Genomic DNA, 14,485 nt, shown 5'->3' with positions numbered 1-14,485 from the left:
CAGAGGAAAATCCCTCTGCTTCACAGCCATTCCTGCCACCAATTACCCTGTTAGTTAAGGCCACTGAAGAAAGAATCACAGGATCCCCTTTAACCATCCTTGTGTGCTGGTCAAGGGTAAAACCACATTTATACCAATGCTCAGCACACCATGGCTCATGACTTTGGAATGTTGGTTAACAGTGAAGTTTCCTTACCTTGAATGGGAATAGAATTAAAAATGGTCCCATCTCCAAAATTTATCAGATGCCACACTTTTGCTGGCTGCTGTGGCTATGATTAAGGCTCCTCAGCATTCCAGATGCAACTCCCTGGAGACCAAAAGAAATCACCTCGCTGACATTTCTGCCAAAAATGATGCCATCAAGGAAACCAACAGCCAAGTCTCTGCCGTGGTCCAAAGGGATGTTATTCCAAATGATAATTTGGAAAAATCGACGAGATATCCCACAATTGGCCCCAGAGAAGGAAAAACAATATTGGAAATCTAAACATTGTGGGATCAATAAAAAGAGAGAACTCTGGTTTTGGACCAAATAACAATCTGGCCCTCCTGGAAATTCTAAAACTCCCACCACTCATCTCTGTACATACACTAAACCACTGGTCCACTGACAAAATGATAGTGCTCGTGAACTAATATTGGTGAAGAATTTTGTTTTTTGGTGAGAAATATTAACAAGCCTGCAAAAAATGCCTACTTTACTTACCCACCTGTCCAAAGTGCAATCTGGGGAAACCTGCTCACACAAATGGATGTTATACAGCTTTGCCTGTCTCATAAATACGTGTTAGTCACAATTCATACATTTTTTCACTGGCCTGACCCTTTCCCTTATGGGCAGCACACTACTTCTTCTGGGGTTAAAATTCTGTTCAAAAAGATTATCCCCACCTGAGTAGCTCCTCTCAAACTTCATATTGATCAAGTCACTGCTGGGTGGCTCAGCGGTTAAGTGTCTGCCTTGGGCTCAGGGCATGATCCTAGAGTCCCAGGAAGGAGTCGCACATTGGGCTCCCTGCATGGAGCCTGCTTCTCCTTCTGCCTGTGTCTCTGCCTCTCTCTATGTCTCTCATGAATAAATAAATAAAATCCTTTTTAAAAAATCATCTTAAAAAAATAAAAATTAAAAATAGCTATATTTTGTAGAACCACCATTTTACCAACCATTCCCAAGATAAAAAACCTTAAGCATCACATTGCAACCTGGAGATCTCATCTGTTGGAAGAGACACTTCCACAAAGACTCTCCAACATTGCTGGAAATGCCCTTCTCAGGCACTGCTACCCAGCCCCTGTGTCACCAAACTCCAAGGAACAGACTCTTGGATTCACACAACACATCCAGAGGAAGGAACAAACCCTGACTGACCAGCACACCAGCTGGTGACCTGAAAGCAGAGGCTTCCCAGGCGTGAAGCAGATGGCATCTGACGAGACAGCTTTCCTCGGATGTCTGGACCAGGTCTGTGTGCCTTCTCCTCGCTGTTTGGTTCTACTCTTACTTTCATGGAAAGATAATGCCCTCGTTCACATTTCCCCAAGCCTCTACAAAAAAGGGAAACTTTTTTTTTTTTTTTTTTGGATTATGGCCTTTTTCAGAAACAGCCTCATCATGATCCCATGACAAGTTTGTTTTCAGTTGCTTTTTCTGAAGGATTAGAAGATTCAGGAGTCACAGGAGTCTTTCACCTGAAGTATTTGACTCTGGGTTTTTACTCAAACTCATAGTCTCTGAATTTGCAACCTTATAGGCCATCTTAATGGATAATATTTGTTTTCCAAGCAGTTATTTTGAGATAACAATGCTGCTTTAATACATCTTTGAAGTTTTACTATTTTGACTAAAAGTTCATTAGCTATTACTTCATGCTTAGACCTGCTCTGTACCATCCCAAATGTCCTCAGATAATTCTTTCCGTGGTACTTACTATCCTGCTTTTTTTTTTTTAAGAGTTTATGTATTTGGGATCCCTGGGTGGCGCAGCACTTTAGCGCCTGCCTTTGGCCCAGGGCGTGATCCTGGAGACCCAGGATCGAATCCCACGTCGGGCTCCCGGTGCATGGAGCCTGCTTCTCCCTCTGCCTGTGTCTCTGCCTCTCTCTCTCTCTCTCTCTCTCTCTCTGTGACTATCATAAATAAATAAAAATAAATAAATAAAAATTAAAAAAAAAAAGAGTTTATGTATTTATTCATGAGAGAAAGAGAGAGAGAGGCAGAGACACAGGCAGATGGAGAAGCAGGCTCCATGCAGAGAGGCTGACGTGGGACTCGATCCTGGGACTCCAGGATCACGCCCTGGCTGAAGGCCATGCTAAACCACTGAGCCATCCGGGCTGCCCTCGCTATCCTGCTCTTGTGGCCACTCTCAGCAGTGACTTCCAGGAGGCATACAGGACTCCGGCTTTGCCTCTGTAGGGAGAATTTCTTCCTCTAAGTCAGAGTAAGTACCAATACATATTTTCAGTTCGCTACTTTCAGACCTCCAGTCCTAGTACAGAACCACCCCATACAACTTGGAATTGTTGTTACTTCTTCTGCTGTACAAATACTTTAAGTTTCGTGTTTCATTGCCTGTCAAACTTTTGTAAAAATGATACTCAGTAAGGAGATGATCTCCAATGCTCATGGTCTTGATAAATATGTAGCATGGATGGAAGTGCCTGAGAGTCCTTCCTCCTAACTTTCCTTGTTCCTCAAATGTGGTCTTACATGGTTTCCAACTGCCACGCACTTCCCCTCCAAGATAGGACATGCCAGCCAGGAGATCCTTCCTGGCACTGAGGGACAAAGCCACTGAATAACAAAACCTTGACTCTTGATCGGCAATACTTTCAGAGAAAGAGCTTGATCAAAAACAAAGCAGGGGCACGTGGATGGCTCAGCCAGTTAAGTATTCAACTTGATTTCAGCTCAGATCATGATCACAGGGTCCTGGGATCGGCAAGGAGTCTGGTTGAGGATTCTCTCCCTCTACTCCTCCCCTGCTCATGTACTTTCTCTCTCTCAAACAAATAAATAAATATATAAATCTTAAAAAACACAGGGTGCCTGGGTGGCTCAGTCGGTTAAGTGATCATCTCTTAATTTCAGCTCAGGTCATGATCTCAGGATTGTAAGATGAAGCCCCATGTCAGGTTCTGCACTGGGCGTGAAGCCTGCTTGGGATTCTGTCTCCCTCTCCCTCTGCCCCTCTCTCCCCTAAAAGAAAAACCCAAAACAAAAATGGCATGAAAATTAATAAGGCAAAACTAAGTGGAGTCAGGCTAGAAGGGAGATCCATGGCACTCGATATCAATTCCAGGAAGCACTGCCAATTACAGACTTCCAGAGAAGAATCATTGATAGGAAAGAATCATCAATTAAGGGCCCCAATGGAAAAAGATGTACATTGAATTTTTATAAGAAATCAACTACCCCTGCAGCTCAGCCAATGAGAAACTGTCATCACCAACCTCTCATTCAGAACCACCCCTCCTGATCTCCTTCTCCATAAAATAATGTTCCTCTCCTCTGTTTGTTGGCCTTGCTTATGGTCTTTCCACAGCTTGCATGTCCTGAATTGCAATTCTCTGCTTTTCCTGAATAAACCCAGTTTTGCTGATAAAATAATTTTTATTTTTAAAGTTAACAGGAGGGATCCCTGGGTGGCACAGCGGTTTGGTGCCTGCCTTTGGCCCAGGGCACGATCCTGGAGACCCGGGATCGAATCCCACGTCGGGCTCCCGGTGCATGGAGCCTGCTTCTCCCTCTGCCTGTGTCTCTGCCTCTCTCTCTCTCTCTGTGACTATCATAAATAAATTAAAAAAAAAAAGGAAGAGAAATGAGTATCTCATAAAAAAAAATAAATAAATAAAGTTAACAGGAGGAAGTGGGTGGGGCTGTGGGCAACGCGGCCAAGATTCCCATCTCCACGACCTATAAGCCTCTAACACCCATCAGGCCAGACCAGGCCTCCAGCAGGGATGAGCAGCTCCACCTGGACTGGAAAGCTCTCTGCCTGGGAGGTGTCGTCCCCATGGGAGGCTGCCAGCCCTGTCCCAGGGGTTCTGGGACAGCAAGCTAGCTGAGGAAAAGGATGCATGCACACAGTGGGAAATTCCCATCCCTACTTTGGACAGGGGCTCTCAAGCTCCAGTGGAGAACTGAGGGAGATGCGGATTTCTGGCCCTGACCCCCAAGACGCAAAAGCAGTAGGTCTGGAGTATGGACTCAAGAGGCTGTTTGCCTTTTCATTCTTTTTTTTTTTTTTTAAGATTTTATTGATTTATTTGAGAGAGAGAGCAATTGAGTGCAAGCGATGAAGGAGCAGAGGCAAAGGGGGATAACCTTCAGCAGACTTCCCATTGAGCATGGAGCCCAAATCAGGGCTTAATTCCAGGACCCTGAGATGACAACCTGAGCTGAAACCAAGAGTCGGACACTTAACTGACTGAGCCACACAGGCGTCCCTGTCATTTTATTCTCTATTGTGGAAAACATCACTTACAAGAGCAGGGAGAAGGAAATGAATCCCTGAGTCCCCACCAAACAACTCCACTGGTCAACTCTGGTTTCAGGTGACATGTTTCCTCTCTACTCCCACTCACTCCCTCACTGAGTTTAAACAAATCTCAGACATCACAGAAGGGCATTTATAAGTATCTCAGCATTCCCTCTAAAAGAGTAAGACCAGGGACGCTGGGGTGGCTCAGCGATTTGGAGTCTGCCTTCAGCCCAGGGCGTGATCCTTGAGACCCCGGATCGAGTCCCACCCACATCGGGCTCCCTGCATGGAGCCTGCTTTTCCCTCTGCCTGTGTCTCTGCCTCTCTCTTTTGTGTGTGTCTCTCATGAATAAATAAATAAATAATCTGTAAAAAATAAATAAAAGAGAAAGACCCCATTTAAAAACAGAACCACAAGGGCGCCTAGGTGGCTCAGTCAGTTAAGGGCCTGCCTTCGGCTTAGGCCATGATCTCAGGGTCCCGGATTGAGCCCCATGTCGAGCTCCCCGCTCAGCAGGGAGTCTGCTTCTCCCTCTCCCCCCGCATGTGGGTCCATGCTCTCTCTCAAATAAATAAAATCTTAAAAAAAAAAAAACCAGAACCACAAAACAATTATTCCACCTAAAATATAACACCAATTCCTTAGTGTCGTCAAGTACCAAGTGAGTGTTCAAGTTTTCCCAATGATGTCCTAAAAGTTTTGAAATCCAGATTTGTGGACTGTATTCACAACCACCAACAGCTAGAAAGTTCTCAGATGTTGCCTGACTGGTGAAAAGAGAAACAAAGCACAGGTAATATAACAGGGCGGTAAGAAGAAAGAAGCACAGCACATACAGCAAGTGGTGCTCACAAGGACAGTGCCAAGTATATGATTCCATCCCCGTGAAATTCTAGAAGAGGCAGACACCAGAGTGATAGGAAAGCAGACCTGTTTACCAGGGGTCGGGGCTGGGTAATGAAAACGTCCTATGTCACAGTTGTGATGGTCATTCTGCAGGTGTACACAGTTGCTAAAACTCAGTGAGCTGTAGGCTTAAAACAGGTGCATACTGGGGCACCTGGGTGGTTCAGCTGACTGAGCTTCTACCTCCAGTTCAGGTCGTGCCTGGAGTCCTGGGATGGAGCCCTGCATCGGGAATCCCTGCCGCTCCCTCTCCCTTTGCTCTTTTATGCTCTCTTTCTCTAAGTAAATAAGTAAAATCTTAAAAAAAAAAAAAAAAAAAAAAAAGGTTGCATATTATTGTCTGTAATCATTATCTCATGAGGTCATTTTTTAAAAATCATAACTACAATGATCTCACCTTAAAAAACTAGAAATTCCTTAGTATCTTTTAAGTTTCAAAGGACTATCCGAGTTCCCCCAAGTATATCAGAAATGTTTTAAAATCTGCATTTTGTTGATTTTCTACTCAAGTGTAATTTGCATGCAGAACATGTGCATTTGTAACAAGCTGTCTCAGTTATTCAGATGTAGGTGGTCCGTGGGGAGGAGGGGATTGACCACATAATGTGTCCTCCTCCCCAGAACACCTCTGGCAGGGAGACACAGTGGACCTAGAGGCACACAGTGTGGCCACGGGGGCTGGGTCCCACCTGGATAAGCCCCCCAGCACAGGGCTAAGAACATCGAAGACCTCCTTTAGAGTGGCGTCAGGGGCCGGCAGGGGGAGCTCTCACACCCTGCAGGCCAGCCAGGAAAAGCAGCTCTTTGCAAGTGCATTGGAGGTAGATCCTACTGTACCACCCCGGGAGCAGGAAGCAAGCTTTCCTCTTCCCCTGGCAACAGCTCCAGCCAGTGGGGGGGACTGTCACAACTCAGCCAAAGAGAAGCCACTACACTCTGAACTCCCAGTTTGCTCCAATAGACTTATGGTTCCGACAACCCTCAGAAGATCCCCCCTCTCCAATATAAAACAGCATTCCTCTCCTTTGTTCTCCAAGCTTGCCTATGGTTTTGCTATAAGCTTCCTTGCCCTGCAATTCCTGAATAAATCTTTTTTTTTTCTGGTAAAATAACTGGCAATTTTATTTTTAAGATTAATAGGAGAAAGCAACCTCTGGCCAGACTGAATGTGGGGAGCTGATGGGCTGTGGTGCCAAGCTACTTGGCCCACTTACGGGGGAGGCTGGGCAGTCGGTGAGCACAGCCTACCCAACCATAGGCTCCTTGGGCTGCAACGATTGTGCCTTTTCCCAGAGCCTCTCTGTCCTGGCAAGAAGGGAGCCAGCACTGGTTTCTGTAAATCAGATTCAGTGTTTTCATTATTTCCACTGTAAATCCAAACACAGAGTCCAAGGGGAAAAAAATCTAACCCATTAACATACTAGAATTCAGGTCCTTTCCACTAATATTTTGGCTACTAAATGCCACATCTACCAGATGCTGTGTCTCCTAGGGGCCAGACACTACTCCAGGCATTCCCCACACAACAGTGAACAAAGCAGTTCCTAACTCAAGGCATTTCTGAGCAGATTTGCATCTAAGAGCATGCAAACAAAAAACCCCAAGCAGACCTCACACACTTACCTACAAATAAAGAATTCCTAGATTATCCACACCTAGCAAAGGGCAAAGTCCATACCAAGGTCCACCTCCATTAGCTAGGTGGTTTGAGAGCCAATTGCAGTCCCCAGGGAGCTTCTGAAACCTTTAGGAAATCCTTCCTCTCATAAGCCTGCCACAAATCCCAGTTTCTAAATCCCACCACATACTATACTGGCCCACAATGTAGCCACAGGTCAGAGGAGACTGTCTATGTTTACATTCAAATAAGTTTAATTTTTTTTTAAGATTTTATTTATTCCTGGGAGACACAGAAAGAGAGAGAAGCAGAGACACAGGCAGAGGGAGAAGCAGGCTCAATGCAGGGAGCCGGATGAGGGACTCGATCTGGAGACTCCAGGATCACGCCCTGGGCCAAAGGCAGGCGCTAAACCAATGAGCCACCCAGGATGGATCCCCCATTCAAATAAGTTTAAATAAATGCAATTAAAAATCCAGTTTCTTCAGGGCAGCCCCGGTGGCTCAGCGGTTTAGCACCGCCTTCGGCCCAGGGCATGATCCTGGAGACCCGGGATCGAGTCCCACATCCAAGCTCCCTGCATGGAGCCTGCTTCTCCCTCTCTGCCTGTGCCTCTCTCTCTCTCTCTCTCTCTCTCTCTCTCTCTCTCTCTCTCTCTGTGTGTGTCTTTCATGACTAAATAAATCTTTAAAAAGAAAAAAATCCAGTTTCTCCACGTCTGGCCACATTTCAAGCACTCAGTGGCCAGTGACTAGGGGTTACCATATTGGACTGTACAGACATGGACCATTTCTATCACTGCTCCATGAAGCCTTACTCTCCAACAACCTGTTACAAGACACATCCTTGAACTATATTTCAGTAAACACTCAGGGGCTGTTCCTAGGGGCCCACACTGATACCATGGTTAAGTCTCACAACCAAATATAAACTTCAGCTTTGGTAAACAGAGGAAAAACTACAGCAACAGGGACACCTAGCAGGGAATAATTCACCAGTAGCCTTCAGTTCCTTGTCAAGGCCCAAGGGCTGCCCTTGACCAAGTCCTTAACCTCTGAGGGCCTCATTTTCACCATCTGTAACATGACAGAGCTGGACTGGGGGCTCCCTAAGGTTCCTTCCAGGTCTGACATTCTAGAACTCTGAGTCCAACAAAGAAAAATGTAATCTACTAACTAAATGTTTATTAACATTACTTATGTCGGGCTCCCAGCATGGAGCCTGCTTCTCCCTCCTCCTGTGTCTATGCCTCTCCCTCTCCCTCTCTCTCTCATAAATAAATAAATAAATAAATAAATAAATAAATAAATAAATAAATAAATAAATCTTTAAAAAAAGAAAAGGGGGGGATCCCTGGGTGGCTAAGCGGTTTAGCGCCTGCCTTTGGCCCAGGGCACAATCCTGGAGTCCCGGGATAGAGTCCCACGTCGGGCTCCCGGCATGGAGCCTGCTTCTCCCTCCTCCTGTGTCTCTGCCTCTCTCTCTCTCTCTCTCTCTCTGTCTATAATAAATAAATAAATAAATCTTTAAAAAATAAATAAACATTACTTAAACCAAAATAAATAAAGAGAAAAAGCTCTTCTAAGACTTTAAGTGCTGTCCTGGACCTGTAACCTAGGGCTAGGTCAAAAGGAAGAGGAGCTGACATCCCACAGTGGCCTGCCCATCCAAAGTTCAGGTTCTCATAGGTAAATTGCCCTCTTTGTGAGCCCACTTTCATAAGCACCACGCCGAGCAGCATGCCAAAGATTGTAATCCCCACAGCCACCCTCAAGGAGGCATTATCATCTCCACTTCACAAATAAAAGAGCGGAGGCCCAGCAACGTTTAGGAACGTGCCTAAAGCCATGAGGCAGAGAGCTAGGATTTGAATCCAGGCCCCCAGAGCCTGTGTTCCACTTTTTGGACAAAAAGAGCTCCCATTTACTTACACAGTGCCAGCCAAGCACTGCCAAGCACTGGATACACTTTCTTTAACACCCAGAACCACCCATGAGAAAATGGGACACTGAAAGGCCAGGCAGCTTCCAGAGGGGCAGAGGCTGAATTCATTTAAGTAATGCTAAAGTTTATTTAGCAGATGACATTTTGTCCTTGTTGGACTGCGGAGCTGCTTCTAACCACTGCCTACCCCAGCCTTTCAAGCCCCATCCCTCCAACACCTCCTTCAAAACTGAGCATAAAAAAAAAAACCTGAGAGCATCTTAATTATCTAGGATGGTAGAGAGTCTGGCATCCTTCCCTGCTACCCTGTGAACCTTCCAAAAGTGGGGACCAAATTTTCCACATTGGTCAGTGTCCCTCCATGGCACTTTGCTCCTTGGAGGCATCCAGTGAAACTTGTTAAATTCATGGGCTTGGCTGTCTTTGGCCAGGAGGCTCCTCTTTCAACACAGGGTATCAGCTCAGATGTCCTTAAAGGGCTCCCCACCCTGCTATGTCCACTCTCCAATGTCCTGTAGTTTCTCCAGGCCAAGCCCTTGTGAGCCTGGCCCTCAGCACAGCCCCGCCCCGAACACCCTTTGGCAGTCATGCTGGGCACATGATGCTCACCTCAGCCAGGCATCCTGCCCACTTGTTCCAAGGCCACTCAGAGACAATATGCAGTTGTGAATATGCCAGAGGCAGTGTGGTACACACCATGGGTACACACATTTGTTTGTGCACACACAGAAGTGCCTAAAGCTACCCAAGAACCATTAACTATTAGAAGGTGGCTTAACAAAAGATAACATGTACAAACTGGGTATTCATCATACTGATGAAGTAAATAAAAGCCTGGCTTTCCATGTGTAGACTGAAGTCAGTATCTTCTTTTTTGGAAGGGAGTGCAGAGGAAAATATATAGGTCTGGATACAGCTCACCTGGCAGGAGCTACCCTCAGGTCTTGTGGTTGGATGACCTTACAGAGACACTGGGTCTTCCAGAGCCTCAATTTCCTTCCTCACTTCACAGAGGTGAGACCCCTGCCATCCTGCCTCTCAGGGAAGTTGGGCAAACCCAATGAGACAGCAGATACACAGGCCTTTTGCAAACACTGACTGCCAAGGTCACCTGGCCAATACAAGAATCCAAGGCCCTGACTCTAGGCCTATCCTTTTCCCAACTTAACCGCTTCTATTATTTTTGCCCTGGAGCTTGGGAGTTGGTGGGGCCTTAACCACCACACCACCAGTAACAAAGGGAACACAGTAAGGCTCCCCTTAAAAATCTTCTCTCCCTGGAAAACTCAAAACTGACCTTGAGGTCAGGAAAGGCTTCTGACCGAGGAGAAGTAAGAGGTCAAGGCAGTCCATTGATCCCACACTTAATATATACCCAGCCAATGCCTTCTCAGGTGAGATGTCAACATCCACGGGAAACCAACCTGCCTGGGGCCCAAGGTCAGTGTGACGCCCAACCTGCAAAGCTGAGGAACCCGCCTGCAAAGCTGAGGAACCTGCCGCCCCCAAAGCAAGAAGCGGCTCCCTCCTCGGGGTGAGCCAGGCCAGGCCCTGCTACAAGCCCCAGTCCTGCCGTGGCTTTCCCAGACTTCTTGCCCTTATTCTGCTCAGGCCCAAATACCAGCGTGTCTGCTTCTGTTTTTTCCCAAAGGGGTGAAGAGTAACCTTGAGGCTGCCCTCCGCGCTCCAGTGGGAAATAACCCAGCTCGTGATCTCCGGCTTCCTCTGGGGCTTCGGTCTACCCGAAGGGCCGGTGCAGGAAGACAGGGGCGAAGAACCACCCTTCGCCCCCATTGTGTAACACGCTTCCGGGCTCAATGGAGCATTAAGCCGTTAGCGGGAGGGTATTTTCTGGTCTTCCAGGGAACACCGGCTCTTCGCAGAAGCCGAAGCAAGCCACGGACCGAGCTGTAGCTCTGCAGCCCCCGCCCACTCGGGGACCCACCCAGGGGCTCGCCCGACGAGCTGGTAATCGGTGTCCCTCCACTCGGGGGCTCCGGCTGGCGATGCACCACCGCCCGGAGAACGCCCTCGAGTGAGGGGGCTCAGCTGGGGCCGGGCTGCGGCCCCGGGGCGCCCGGGCGCGGGGCGGGGCGGGGCGGGGCGCGGGGGATGCGCACCGACCCTGCCCGGAAGGGCGCCGCGTCCACTCCTCCCGCAAACTGCGTGCGTGGCGGCCGCGCCGTCCCCGGGTTGCCAGGGGCGGCCGGCGCTGCGGGGCCTGAGGCGCATCCACGCCGGGCAGGCGGGCGACGAGCCGGAAAGGCAGGGCCGGGCACTGGCTGGGGCTGGGGCGGGGGCGGGGGCGGGGAGGGGGCAGGGCGCGGGCCGGGGCGCAGACTCGGCGTCCTGGCCGCCCCCCGCGCGGCGCGGCCTGCTTACCGGCAGATCTGGATGGCGGACGGGGTCTCCGCGGCGGGGCCTGACATGCCGGCGGCGGCGACGAGCGGCTGAAAGAGAGCGCAGGTGTCTGGCAGGCCTGGCGCGGAATGAATGAGCCCGGGCGGCGCCATGGAGGGGGAGGGTGGGGGCGGGGCCATGGCGCCGGCGGGGCGGGGCCTGAGCGCCGGCGGCGAATCGAACGCGGCCTCCTGCGCACGCCCCGCCCCGAGCCCCGCCCCCCGCCCCCGCCCCGCCCCCCGCCCCCTCGGCGGCTGCCGGCTCCGCTGGCGTCCGGTTCTGGTTGCGGCGGGGCGCGGTAGGGTGCCGCTTCCAGAAGGTTCGGCGGCTGTTGGGCGGCGCCGCGGGGGGCGGCCGCGTGGGTCAGCCTCGCCCTGCGCGGCGCCTGTTGGTGCGGGGCGTTCCGGCTGCCCGCGCCCGGCGGTGGCGGGTCACAGCGCCCCGCGAGGCGGCGGCGGCCCGCGCGCGGCAGAGAGGCCCGCGGGGGTCCGTCCGGGTCTCGCCTTCTCGAATCAGCCATGACAGGAAATTAGAGGCGGTTTCCCGTAAAGCGGCATTTATGGCGGGGCTGCCGTGTGTTGTGCTGGGAGACACGTGGGTGAGCGGAACCCGGAGCGCGGGCCCGGCCGCCAGGGCAGCGCCCCTGCTGCAAGCGGCTGAGCTGGGCTGGGGATGGGCCTGCACCGCCCACTGCAAAGATCTCGGGGTTCGCGCAGAAGGACTTGGGAGTACTGAGCTTTTGCTCGGGTGTGGGGGGTGCATACTGCAGTAGGGACCTTAAGGATGCTGATCTGTTACGTTGCACAACGTGCTCCGCCAGGGAGTCCAGGTGAAGTCGGGGTCACAGCTAACACCCATAGTACACCAAAGAGGGCAAAGGTGATCACTCTACCTACCAAATTACAGAGAGGTTTTTACCCCGGAGGAGAAATTGCTTTTTTCCATTAATTGCTTTTGCAGTCCGATTTTTTAAAAATCAGATAAAACCCACAGAACTGGAGCTGTTCCGTGAAATGTGAAAACCCATTTAGTCTAAACTGAATACCTCTGAATGAATCGTTCATCATCCTGCTCACTCCAGTATTGCCAGACGGTGGAGGTGGCCAGATCATATCTGTGATTAAAGATTATTGTACTAGAAATTTTGTTGTGTAATGTGAATTAATGCAAGCATCAAGGGTCACACCAAACCTATTTAACCACCACCTCTTCCCAGGTTGAATCCCAAAGTAGACAGATTTCTTACAATGGGACCAAGGAGCAATAGCCAGATTTGGAGCCAACTCATCTGAGCCTTAGGCCAGGCAGTTTCCTCATCGTTTATTTGGAGGAGAAAGGAGGTAGCAAATGTAAGGGGCCTACCACAATAATTAGGGCCTTTCTTCCCCTTTATTCTCACCCAGAATGTTCTGTTTCTCTAAAGTGACCTTCCTTCCCCAGTCAGTGCAATGGAAGAAGGATTTACAGAGTCCCTGCTCTATTTGTATAGGTGGGAGAAGTTCCCATGAAGTTGGATATATTTTTGTTCTTCAAAAAGCTCCCTATCTGATTGGGAGACAAGTCTGGGACACAAAGCCTGGCTGTGACTACAGGCAGAACCAAATTTCTAGACCAGGGGATGGGCTGAATGGCTCAGGATTAAATAGCCTGGGACCCTCACAAAGAGGGACAAAGAAGAGATCTGGAGCAACATCTGGACCTTTGTGAAAGAGTGTGGCTCCACTTTGGTCCCAGACAGGGACTGTCAACACTCTCCCTGTGACAGCTCCTCCAGCAGCAGAAGGAGCTAGGGAACTTTACAGTCCAACCAGTACATTAATGTGTCCTGGTTCTATGTAGAAAATGGTGTTTCAGGATTAACCACTTGTATGTGATTGCCAGTTGTTTATGCCTTTGCCTGGTGTTCCAGATCAGCAGTCAGGAGAGGGGAGGGTGTGATCCCCTGGCAAAAACATCAGGAATTACCTTTACTACAGCTCTGGTGGATTTACACTGCCTTCTCACCTTACGGTCTCCCTCCCGCACTCCCCATTCAGGGGTTTTTTCCTAGGTTCTCCCCAGGCCGCCAGGCCATTTCTGTCGTCTTTCAGCAAGACAACTCAGAAGAGCTGTTTGTATACACACCCTGTCCTCTGCACCCCCTCCTCATTCTCTTTTGAACCAATTCCATTCTGGGTTTTGTCTCTACAGCTCAATTTATCAAGGTCTCTAAGTCCTTCCAAGTTGTTAAGTCCAGTAATCTGTTGTCAGAAGCCATCTCTCTTGAAACGCTTATTCCTAGCCTTCCAAGAGGCCGGCTGCCACACACTGTTGTTTTCCTGGCCACTTTGCTCAGCCTGCTCTGCCGGTTCTGCCCCATGGGAGGCCCAAACCTCTCCCCTGAATTCTGGACATCCTCGTCTTCTTGCCTGGGCCACAGGTCACCCTAGTTGTGAATAGGCATCTCATGCTTCCCCCAAAAATTGCCCATCATGGTCTTACCCACTAGAGCTTCCCCCCCCCAAGATTTTATTTATCTATTCATGAGAAAAGAGAGAGAAGCAGAGACACAGGCAGAGGGAGAAGCAGGCTTGCTGTGGGGAGCCTGATGCAGGACTCGATCCCAGGACCCCAGGATCATGACCTGAGCTAAAGGCAGATGCTCAACCACTGAACCACCCAGGTGCCCTCCCATTCGAGTTTCTTCCTTTCAATTTGCTTAAGCTAACAACTGAGGAATCATCCGTGACTCCTTTCTCTCCCACCCCTCATCCAGGTCACTAGCAAAGCCTGCTAGCTCTGCATCCAAAGCCTAGAATGTGCCCCATCTCCCTGTGGCATTAGAGAACCTGCCCACAGCTCCGTCCAGAAGGCCTCATCTCTGCTCATTAGTCCCTGACCCTGTGACTCCTCAGACAGTCCTTGACTACACCCGACCCCTCTTTCTTCAAACACCCGTGAGATTCAGCCCTCACTTCCTTGGGTCTTTACTAAAATATCACCCATAAGTATGGCCTTTCCTGGCCACCTGTCTAAAACTGCAATTCCTCAGCACCCCCTACCCTCTCCCTGACTTGTTTCCCTTAGCTCTTTTTTTTTTCTTTTTTTTTTCCCCTTAGCTCTTAATGCCACTTAACATAGATTTTACTT

The 14,485-nt window shown here is 49.5% G+C and overlaps 1 protein-coding gene across 2 annotated transcripts in view; it reads right to left on the bottom strand.

Annotated features, from left to right (window-relative positions):
- ACOT7 (acyl-CoA thioesterase 7) overlaps positions 1-11,496 on the bottom strand; it is a 102,288-nt gene extending 90,792 nt beyond the window's left edge. The window contains exons 1-2 of one of the 2 annotated variants that reach the window (XM_055306382.1): positions 11,339-11,433; positions 197-310 (exon numbers count right to left, since the gene is read on the bottom strand). Coding sequence is in view for 1 of the 2 variants with exons in the window: in XM_055306381.1 (XP_055162356.1) it covers positions 11,339-11,496 (158 nt within the window). In the remaining variant the exon portion in view is untranslated. Of the gene's footprint in view, positions 1-196; positions 311-11,338 lie in introns of both variants that reach the window. The other variant, XM_055306381.1, reaches the window with a different exon arrangement.
- Between the last annotated feature and the right edge of the window lie 2,989 nt (positions 11,497-14,485).

Source organism: Nyctereutes procyonoides, unplaced genomic scaffold (genome assembly GCF_905146905.1).
Source record: "Nyctereutes procyonoides isolate TBG_1078 unplaced genomic scaffold, NYPRO_anot_genome, whole genome shotgun sequence".
Taxonomy (NCBI): Eukaryota; Metazoa; Chordata; class Mammalia; order Carnivora; family Canidae; genus Nyctereutes; species Nyctereutes procyonoides.
This window is presented reverse-complemented; position numbering and strand designations above follow the sequence as displayed.